General features: G+C 42.1%; 1 protein-coding gene across 1 annotated transcript; it reads right to left on the minus strand.

Moving 5' to 3' along the window:
• Positions 1–623: 623 nt before the first annotated feature.
• LOC100032718 (L-amino-acid oxidase-like) lies at positions 624–10946 on the minus strand. Its single transcript, XM_007492963.3, has 6 exons — positions 9857–10946; positions 8872–8984; positions 5391–5592; positions 4674–4742; positions 4407–4543; positions 624–2307 (listed from the first exon to the last, which is right to left on the minus strand). Exons 1-6 carry the CDS (start codon positions 10088–10090, stop codon positions 1368–1370), a joined length of 1695 nt encoding a protein of 564 aa, XP_007493025.2. The 5' UTR covers positions 10091–10946; the 3' UTR covers positions 624–1367.
• Between the last annotated feature and the right edge of the window lie 574 nt (positions 10947–11520).

The raw sequence follows: 11520 nt of genomic DNA on the forward strand, positions 1-11520 counted from the left end.
GCCTCCATGCCAAGATGGTTTACTCAGGTATGACTGCTGCTCATACTACAGCTTTTTGGAGCAACAGGTGACAACTAGGTATCAAATAGATACCAAAGAAGGAAAGCAGCCTTGAAAAGGGTTTGATGAGCCCTTGTGCCAGAGGTACTAGTCTTCTCTAAATACTTCATATACCCCACATAGATCAAGAACATTTAGATGCCTGGAAGCTGCTCTAAATTCCACCTCTGCATCAGCTGGCCCCCATGCCTGGATTGCACTCACTCCTCACCTCTTCCCTCTAGAATTCCTACCTCCCTTTGGGGCTCGGTTCAAATGCTATCTCCTACATGATGTCTTTTCTGACCACCCCATTCTTCTTGCATAAGAAATAAATGTTTTCGCTATGTAAATATTTTGTTTATTTATATGTATGTTTGTTTCCTCTGTTAAATGTTATTTATTTGAGGGAAGAAACGACTTCATTTTTGCCACTGTATCACTCCCCCATTCCTACAAACATACACACATTGTGTGCTTGGTACACAGTAGGGCTTAATAAATGGTTGTTGGTTGATTGAGATCAGTGACACTTTTTAAATGAATTTATATTTTGATCACATCAGCAGCTATGTACATTTGGAAAAAATAACATTGCACATATATGCAAGAAATATTATTTATTCAGTTTCCAGAAAATATATTTTTTAATTTAATATATTTGCTATTTAACAAAATAGTAGATTTTTTTCTTGTTTATTTGGTGAAGTGAATGGCCAGATATACTCAAATCCCATGCCTATGGTTGTTTCCCCTGGGCAAAGAACTCTTACCATCTCTTACCCTTGTTTCTCTGCCATGAAGTCACCCAAATAAGCACCCGTGTAGTGTTCAGCCTACATCTGTTAGGCAGAACATGAATTAGGAAAGATGTTTGTCCCCAAGCTATAGACCTGGTGTAGCAGCCACATTTCAAACATTTACTTTTAGGACCACTAGGACCATTCTGTTCACTCCGATTCACCTACTTCTTACACCCAGATCTTTTAGCCTTAAATTATGGCAGGGTCAAGCTTTTGCTCTGCCCCGCCCTTGAACCCAGTGCACAGAGGCTAGCAATGAGAGGCCAAGCCCTCTCTCCTCGTGGAGGAATCAAGAATTTGTTGATGAGATTCGGGTCACAGACAGATTCTGAAGTTCCTTTCAATTATTCTGATTCTTTGATTAGACTTTACCGCTTAATTTCTTAGCATCCAATATTGCCCATAATAGTTACTCTATAAATAAGAGTTCACTGGATTCATTTCCTTTATATGCCAGTCCCTAGGCTATATTAATGAATTCTATCTTGCCTGCTTCCCACCTCTTTTCTACCTCCTTCTCTTCTCTTAATGACTGCTCTTTGATGAGCAGACCTCTTGTGGTTTTCCTTTGCTTTCCAGAAATAAAAATGATCCCTCATCCAAAGCCACGTTAGAGTCATAGCTATCCTTGGCATCATAGTCATCAACAACACCATGGAAAAGATCAGTATCATTGTGAGCTTCAGATAGAGCATCAATGGCTTTCTGTATGTTCTTGGATGCCCGGAGCCCAGATTTGATGGCTGTATCAATCCAGCCATGTGGCTGGCAAGTATGCTCACCAGCAAAGTGAATTTTACCCTCAGGCTCAAAGAGGGGCCTTGAATAGTCAACAAACTGGTAAGGGGTGGTCTCTGCAAATGCACCTAGGGTGAATGGGTCCAGGGTCCAACGTTTTACCACGGATGTCTGGCACAGTTTCTGCAGCTCCTTCTTAGGTCTCTGGTGGATAGTTGCCAAGTCACCCAGCACCAGGTCCACCACCTTCTCATGTTTCATGCCAGCAAAAAAGGTGGAGTCATCACCCACGGTATAGGAGGCCAAAAGGACACCTATGTTGCCAGGGAAATCATGACTGGGGTAGTAGACAAATCTTGTGGGCAAATCTGTGATGGTTGCCCCACCTTTGATGTTATCTTGTTCCCAGAAGGGCTCCTTGCAGACAAGGGCCACCTTGGTGGCACTGGTGTAGTGGATGGAGCGGAGGGCATCTTGCTTGGCCAGGGAAAGTGGGGGTTCAAACTGGATAAGGCGTGTAGCTTTGGCTGTTGGTGAGATGATGGCAAAGTCTGCTGTAATGGTGACTGGGACTGAGTGGGGTCTTTCTGTCCGATAGGTAATTCTGATCTTATCCCCATCCCTCTCTAACTTCTCCACTGTGGAACGGAATCGGACAGTGCCAGACTTCAAGGAGTTGTACAGGGCTTTGGGAAGCTGATCAAAGCCTCCAGTGATTTCATCAAAGCTGTCCAGGGAGATAAAAAGGAGAAGGGAAGTGAGATTCTCAGCTCTCTAGAGAGAAAAGGATGTGGCAGGTTATGGGGTGTTCCTACAGGACCCTCTGATGTTCATCAGTAGCACCCTATTTGCCTCTCGAACCTTTTAAAATTCCACCATTCATCAGTGTTTTTTGGTGTGAAGCCTTGCTCTTGGTAGGTCTGACTTTAAAAAGGCAAATGTCTCCAGGGAGGGGAGAACCTGTTCCACAATTAGAGGAGGAGCTTTTAACTCATTGTAACTCTTAATTCACTGAATAGAAAAATATTTTGATAGATGTATTTTATTATAATTAATTTCCTTTTAATTCTATATCTTTTCTGCACTTTAAAGCATTATTCTGAGAAGTCCATAAGCATCACTAAGTTGTCATAAGAGTCCATGACATGACATGGAAAAGGTTAAGGACCCCCAGATCAGAGCTTTTCCTATGACTGAAGGGGAAGTAATTAGCTCCCAACACTGGGGAGAGAGGAAGGAGTCAAAAGGAGAATCCTGCCCATTTTCCTGTCCTAGTTCTAATGCAGTGGAAAGAGAATTGACTCTGTGGCCAAAGACTTGTGTTCAAATCCTGACTTCTACTTTCCATCAATGTGACCTTGGGCAGGTTACTTAATTCCAGGGACCCAATTTCTTCCTTTAGAAGATGAGGAGGGGGCAGCTGGGTGGCTCAGTGAATTGAGAGTCAGACCCAGAGATGAGAGGTCCTGGGTTCAAACCTGGCCTCAGATACTTCCTAGCTGTGTGACCCTGGGCAAGTCACTTAACCCCCATTGCCTAGCCTTTCCCATTCTTCTGCCTTAGAACCAATACGTAGTATGGATTCTAAGACAGAAGGTATGGGTTTAAAAAAAAGATGAGGTTTGACTCTTGGCTTCTGAGGTCCCTTCCAGTTTAGATCTTATGAACTTCTTATCTCATGTAGTCGGCTTAGAACAGTTCTGTGACAGCTCTCACATATATATCCCCCCCTCTTCTCTATTGTCATACCTAAAATAAGCCCATATCACCATTTACCTGAATTATGTTAATAGATTCTTAAATTTGTTCCCTCCTTTACCCTTTGCCTCTCCAAGTCTTTCTTCATACTACTGACAGAGTAGAATTTTTTTGTGTCTAGATTTGGACATGCCATTCTTCTGTTCACGTCAGGGCTCTCAACTGCCTCTCCTTATCCTAGGATTCAAGGCTAGTCACAACCTGGCTCTGTTTTATTTGCCAGGTCCCCCAGATACATTGTCTTCTCATACTTAATGTCTATGAAAAAAAGGGAGTAATTGCTCACTCTGCAGGTGGTCATCAGGACAACTATTTTGTTGAGTACACTCCTTCTGCATTCCAGATTTAACTCAATGCTAGATCTAGTTTGGATCTCTGGAGCTTCTGTTCATTCCTACTTTCCCATGAGGTTTCATCTCCAGGGTAGAGTAGAGGGACAGTGGGAAGTCTGGGAGCATTATTTTCCCCAACTCCTTTACCTACTTTAACAATGGTCAAAAATGGAAACCAAGTTTCTTTGCCATTTCAAGAATCCCTAAATAAAACTTGAATTAAGAAAAAACAAAAAACAAACCAGATAATTCTCTGCCCCCAAATATGCCTTCCACTTTCCCATTGTTGTTTCCTTGTTCCTGCTGTCTATGTGCTTAGAATACCCTCCCTTTCTTCTTCTCCTACCTATTCTTTGAATTAAAATGCTACCTTCTCCATGAAGCTTTCCACATTTCCTTATTCTATAATGACCTTTCCCCTTAGGAATTCCTATTATGCTTTGCTTAAACTGCTTTGATGCCATTATGTATAACTTTCTTGCTGTTGCCCCCCTCAAGATCTCTCTGCTCTTCTTGTCCACATACTAGATGTGGACAGAGAGAGAGCTTCTTGTTTTCTACTGCCTCTTCCCCCTAGGTTTGTTGTGTGAATCAAATGGGTTATGATTTGTAAAACATTTAGCACCACCCCTGGCATTTAATAGGCATTTCCGGGCTGGGAAATTCCTGCCATTGCAACAATGGTTGCCCCTTCCCCCATTCTCCCAATGGGCTTCATGTTCATGTTCTGCCTCACCTGTCTGGATGAGAGAAGATTTCATCACTCCTCAGAGACTCCAGGAGAGATTTGTAGTAGCCAGCATCTTCGTTCATGATATCCCCAATCATCTGGACAGCTCCCTTGCTCAGCTTCCCCTCCTTTATCAGGTAGGCCTGGGTGGGGAGCACAGTGAACAGAGGGTTGAGGAGGAGAGAGTAGGCACAATTAGGGAAAGGGATGGGAATGTGGGGCTGAACTGGGTGGAGAATCCCCTCCCCCTCCTCCATCTCATGGAACCATTACCTTGGTGGAGAAGGTGTCATACTTAGACAGTATGTAGCTACAATTGGTGTGCTGCAGCTCGTCCACTATCTATAGGGAAAGGAAGGATCATGGGTTAATGAAGGAATAGACAAGGCACTTGGGGTTTATTGTTGCCTTTGGCCTGAATACCTCCCCTCTGCATTCTTCTTTCCAAAGGAGAGAGGGCATGGAAGAGATGGATGGGAAGGAGGGGATGTCTGATGGAGGAAATAGTCTGAGGACCTGGCTTGGGGCTAAGGGAGAGTAGAAGAGATAGAAGAGGTTTGGACCAGTTGTAACTATACTTCTGGGCAGGGCATTCAGGACATCACAATTCTTGGGCATACCTATTTTCTATAAAACCTGAAATTTTAGCAAAGAACTTCTTCCTTAAGAGACTTCTGGAGACACATGTGTCCTTTGGTTTGAGCTGCTCATTTTCTGAGAGGGGATTATGACAGGAAAAGACTAAGAGCTCTGGAGTGGAGACATTGGTGAGGCATGAGGCACAAATGCTTCTAGGCTCCCAGCTGTCCCCTCCTGACCTGGAGATAAAGCCCAATGGGAAAACAGGAATGAGCAGAGGCTCCAGAGAGTTGAACTCAGGATAGTTGGTCAGACCCTAAGGCTGTTAGACAAGGGCTTCCCAAAGGATCTATTATCTGATTGGTGAGGTGTAGGGGAAGAAGGTGGTTGAATGAGGGGTTTATTGGTCACCTTAGATATTGCCTCTTGGAAGAGTTCACTGGGCATCTTGCCTGACTCCTTAGGGCTCACAGAATAGCCCAGAATGTTGGGGTTGGCCAATACATCTGAGGTCCTATGCCGACGACCATTGATGTAATACCAGGTATTTTTACTAGCCTGGATAAAGGTGTTCATTTTTAGACCCATTTTCTTCACATAGTGTCGGACCAGCCTAGAATACCGAAAGAAAAGAATGCCATTGGTTATATTGGTCTGGTCACCTCTTCTGGCCCAGTAGAGATTTCCCTAGTAGGGAATTCCAAAACTACCATTCCCTTCCACCTTCAGAGAGCTCTGATCAATAGGTACTTCTTGAAGTACAGTATTTGCTTCTTCCTGCTTTTATCTTAGCCAATTTTATCTTGTTTTGGTTTCAAGAAAAGAATAATAGTTGCTGCTCTTTCTTGAATAATTGAGACAGCTAGATGCTGTAGTGGTTAGAATGGTAGACTTTGATTAGGAAGACCTGAGTTCAAATCCATGCTCAGACATTTATTTATTAGTTGTGTGATCCTGGGCAAGTCACTTTCTCATCTGTAAAATGGGAATAATAACAATAAGTACCTCCCAGGGTGGTTGTGAAGATCAAATGAGATAATACTTGTAAAGTATTTGGCAGCCCTGCCTGACACAAAATAAATGTTATATAAATGCTTTTTCCCTTCTTTAATCAAACTTTAAAAAAATTCTGAGGTCATTCAGAGGAATAGAGTGAAAATATATTGGATAAGAATAGATTTCTTTTTCTCTTCTGGATGTATACTTTAAGGAAATGTACCATTCTCTTACAGCTTTTTGAGGTGAAAAAGACCTTAACCTCAACCCCCTTCATTGTACAGAGGAGGAAACTGGGGAAAAGGAAAAGAATTGGCTCAAGGTCACATAACAAGCTGGTGGCAGAATTGGAGCTTGGAATCAAGGTCTCTTGGCATCTATCCAGACTTCTTTCACTCCCCCTGAGCTACATCTTTGGATTTGGTGGTAATGGATTCACTGTGTACGTGAAGGGGGAAGATAAGAAGCGATGAAGGGAAGTAGGGTCCGAAGGTATAATTTCTATTAGTTTATAGTTTGAGCAAAGATGCAAAATAGTGTGTCCCATGCAAATTATAGTAGAGAGGGGTTATAACAATAACAATAGCTAGCCTTTTAAATAACAATAATATATTATAATATAATAATAAATTTAAAAATAGCTAGCACTTTAAAGTTTGCTAAGCACTTTTCAAATATCATCTATTTGGATCATAGATTTAGAGCCAGAAGGTATGGAAATTAGAGGTCATAACCATTTTATATTATAGATGACAAAAACTAAGGCCCAGAGAGGAGGTCTCTTGCTCATTGTCATAGAGCAGAAAAACTAAATTTCCAACTCAGGTCATCTAATTATAAACAACAGTTGTTGTTCAGTTATGTCTGACTCTTTGTGACCTCTTTTGGCATTTTCTTGGCAAAGATACTGGAGTGGCTTGCCATTTCTTTCAGCAGCTCATTTTATAGATGAGGAAACCTAAGGAAATAGGGTTAAATGATTTGCCCAGGATCACACCACTAGTGTCTGATACCAGATTTGAACTTAGAAAGATGAGTCATCTGGACACCAAGCTCAGCACTCTATGCACTATGGCACCACCTAGCTGTCCCGCATTACACACTGCAGGTATAACTCTCCTTGGTCCTGAAAACTTCTAGACTGAATTTGTGTCCACTTCCACTTACTAATTCCCTGGATAAATAGTGAGTCATTTTCCCTCTGGGAACCTCAGAATCCTCACCCATAAAATGAGGGAAGAGTGTTAGACTGAATAAGGTCCTCTCATCCAGCGCTGATGTTCAAAGATTCCAAGTACAGCTCACATCACTATCACTTGACTATCTACTCAGGATTTTCCTCACAACACTCTTGTAAACTAAGTGGGATGTTTTAATGATGGAAAAAAGAAGTAAACTAGCAAATCTTTAAAATTTAAAAATCTTTTAAATTTACAAATCTTATCTCATTTGATCCATGAATCTGGGAAGGGGTTACTATTATTAGCCCCATTTTATAGTTGAAGAAACCAAAACAGACAGTGATTTGCCAAGAGTCACATAGCTAGTAAGTGTCTAAGGCCAAAAGTCTTCCTGACTCTAAATCCAAGACTTTATCTACTGTACCACCTAATTGCCTAATGATCAGAATAACATAGCTCAAAGAGACTAAGTAACTTGTTCAAAGTCACACAGTTAGTAAACTGGCAAACTCAGATCTTTTGATTTTTCCCCCCACCATACCAAGCTACAGAGGAGAGTGACTTGTTCCTCTCTGATGTGAGTTTACAACACAAATCTCCCTTTGCCAGTTTCTCCACCAGTTTCCTATATCACCTCCATCCCTGTGTTGCTCTCTAACCCTTCTCCTCCACATCCCTCCTTGTTGTCTCTTCTTTCTTTTTTATTCCTCCTCTTCATTTTAGTATTTCCAGGGTTTTTTCCTTTCTTTCAGAGTCCTTGCTCAGCTCCACTCACTTTCAAAAATAAATTTTGACTATTTGGTATAGCTTGCCTTCTGGCCAGACCCTGGTGGCAATCCTGAGCAAACAGGGAGAGTATTGGTCTTGGAGATAGGAGACAATGATACTTTGCAATGGCTCTGCCATTAAATTAGTTGTGGGACATTGAGTACCTTGACATCTCTGAACACTAGTTTTCTTCTTCCTCAAATAAAGATAACAATCTCTATTATCTCTGTTACCTAGTGGGTATTTGATAGGACTTTGAAAAGTTCATTACTGGGGACAACTGTCCAAGTTAGAACCTGTCATTCCCCTGTTATGAATAAAAATTAACCTTGGAGATGTTATACTAAATTATACTTATTTATTAGTAAGGAGAAAGAAGGAGCAAAATCAAGTTTCCAGCCTTTCTAACTTTAAGTAACTCACCAGCCAAGTTACTTCTGCTCCATCAGTCCTAGATTCTCCATGAGTCCTGGTCCAATTTACAAGCAGGGTCAAGGGGACCCAGCTACCCACATGGTCAGGCCAGACAAATTAAGGCCAGCCAAGAAGTGGGCTTGAGTTCAGGAAGGGACCAGAGCCCAAGAGACTGAGTTCCCAGATTCCTATGCTACTTGCCAGAGATGGCTTACATAGATAAGCTGGGACAGCTGAGAGAGAGGGATCCTTTCACAAGCTCAAAGGAATTGGGGAGAAAACTGGCTATTCAAACTCAGTCTAAACCCTCTCCCAAGATCCTTCAATTGTCCCAAGGTTTCACCTTAGTCCCCATATGTCACATCCCCTGACTTCCATGATTTCTGTAGTCAGGAATCTTACCTGCCACACTAGCAAATTAAGACACATGACTCTGACTCCTATGGCTTAAGACTTCTGGGATCTAATGGTCTCCTAGATATTTAATTCACACATGCCTTAGATTCAATTTCTTTCCCTGCCCCAGGTCTTACCTGTGGGTGGCTGGCAACCTCATAGGACCCAATTCAATGTACCAGTTCCGATCTGGGCTCCGGAATGTTGCCACTCTTCCCCCAATTTTGTCTCTGGTTTCCAAAACTGTCACCTAGGTTCAAGAAGAGCCCATTGTTAAGTCAAGTCTTGACTCTCCCAGCATATTTTCTCACCCTCCCATCTTCCTTGACTTGAGGGGAAGGCAAGTCACTCAATGACTGAACAACAGTGACGTAGGGAGGAAGGAACTCTTCTGTATTTAGCAGTACCCTTTGAAAGCACATAAGAGTGGAGAAAGCCCCGAGTGAGGAGTGGGGGCTATTTCCTTTGGCCCTCTTTCCCTCAGTGTCAGCATAAAGAGTTTAATCAATTAGCCAACAAGGCATTTATTAAATGCCTACTATACATGCTAAGCATAAAAACAAATACAAAAAGTATAAATACAAAAGTAAGATATTTTTTGTCCTTAAGTAGCATACATTCTACCAGAAAGATAGAACATGGTAAGGTATGGTGCAAGGGAAAACATTGTCCTCGGAATCAAGGGCCTTGAGCTCATGCCCTGGTTCTATGCTGAGTTAGGCAAGTTCTTTTCCTTTTTTTTTAGGCTAAGTGACATGCCCAGTGTCATACAGCAAGTAAGTAGTTGAGGCTGGATATGAATTCGTGTCTTCTGATTCCATATCTAGAACTCTATCTATTGTACTGCCTAGCTATTCAATTTCCTCATTTGGGAAGGCAGAAAGATCCTGACCTTGAAGGAGAAGATTGAATAAGAGAAGCTGAATAAGGAAAGACCTAGACAAACTGGAGTTTAGAAGGAAAAGTCTTTGCCCCTGCTCCATTTTTTTTTTCCTTTTTGGCTACCAGGTCATACTGTTGGAGCTCACAGTTTCTGGGAACCAGAGAGCTGTTCTTGAGAAGCTTCTGGTCTGGCACATAGTAGGTGGTTAATAAATATTTGTTGATTGATTGCTTCCTCACCCGGTGTCCAGCCTCTTGCAGGGTCTTGGCTGCTATCAACCCAGACATCCCAGCTCCCACCACCACGATATGTTTCCGAATGGCAGAGGTTCCAAGCCCCTCCTGGGCAATTTTCAGAACGGCTTCATACTCAGGATCCTCGAAGCACTTGGCAAGAGACTTAGAGTAGCCATGGCAATTGGTAATGGTCAGTAGGAAGGCCAAGGTCAGGATACCTGTGAACAGAGAACTCATGATCTGAATATGTAGGAAGGGGAATGGAGAAAGAAGGGACTGACTAGGTTCAAAGCATTTCCTTCCCCCAACCTAGTGTGCCCTGGGCTAGGCTGTTTGTTCTTTTCATTGAGGTCAAAGTGAAATGGAAAGAATTCTTGACTTGGAGTCAAAAAGGACTTGGATTTGAATACTGATGGCCCAGTAGATAGAGCACTAGGCCTGGAGTCAGGAAGATTTGACTTCAAATCCAGCTCCAGATACTTACTAGTTGAGTGATCCTGGGCAAGTCAGTTAAACTTGTTTGCCTCAGTTTCCTCATCTGATAAATGAGCTGGAGAAGGAAATGGCAAGCCATTCCTGTATCTTTGCCAAGAAAATTCCAAATGGGGTCACAAAGAATCAGAAATGACTGAAATGACCAAACACATCTAAATCTCAGTTTTCCCATCTATGAAATGGAGATTATAACTGAAATTGACATTGAACTTCAAAGTTTATGAAGCACTTTATGCTATTGAATTTGATCCATACATCAACCCTGTGTGTAGGAGCTACTATTATCTCCATTTTATAGATGAGAATACTGAGGCTAAGAGAATCTTGGTCAGGAGATGCCCGTTTAATAAGTGCCTGAGGCAGGATTTTAACTCTTCTCCATAATTCTGAGTTCAGCCCTCAGTACTATTCCACCCAGAAGCCTTACTGCACTAAGACTTTGGGGATCCCCTGTGTAGTGCTTTAAAGTTCATAAAGGGCTTTACATGAATTTTCTCATGTTAGTCTCACAACAATCCTGCGATGTAGGAGCTATTATTAGTCCCATTTTACAGATGAAGAAATTAAGGCTTAGAATGGTTTAGTAACTTTCCTGGAGTCACACAGCTCATAAGCATTAAAGGGAGGACTCAAATTCAGGTCTTTCTGGTCCAGTATTCTATCCTCTGCCCCATAAGACTTAATTCCTACATTACAGGACCATATTCATGTCAGCTATGATGATTCATTCAAGTCCAGAGCATTCTTGACCCAAGAACCCCCCATCTCTGCAATGTCTCTTGGGCCCTTTGATGAGTCTTCATTGTATATGTGTGAGTATGTGTTTGTATTTATTAAAGTATGTGTCCCATATGGAGGCACACACACACACACACATGACGTTCACACAGATGGGTACATACGGAGATCTCCACAGATTGACATATTGCAGATACTCAGATATGCAAGGAGTCAACTGAGACACACATATACAGAGATGCTCATACATGTGCAGACATATGATCCTCCTACATAAACATACTCACAGATACACTTCCATACAGATATATTCCAATGTGTTCATAGACATATTGACACAGCTCCACATGCAGAAACAAATATAAACAGTGACCCAGGCACCAACTTGGAGGCAAAAATAGACGTACTCCCCCCAAACCAAAGTGGGGAGCTCA

This window comes from Monodelphis domestica, chromosome 4 (genome assembly GCF_027887165.1).
Source record: "Monodelphis domestica isolate mMonDom1 chromosome 4, mMonDom1.pri, whole genome shotgun sequence".
Taxonomy (NCBI): Eukaryota; Metazoa; Chordata; class Mammalia; order Didelphimorphia; family Didelphidae; genus Monodelphis; species Monodelphis domestica.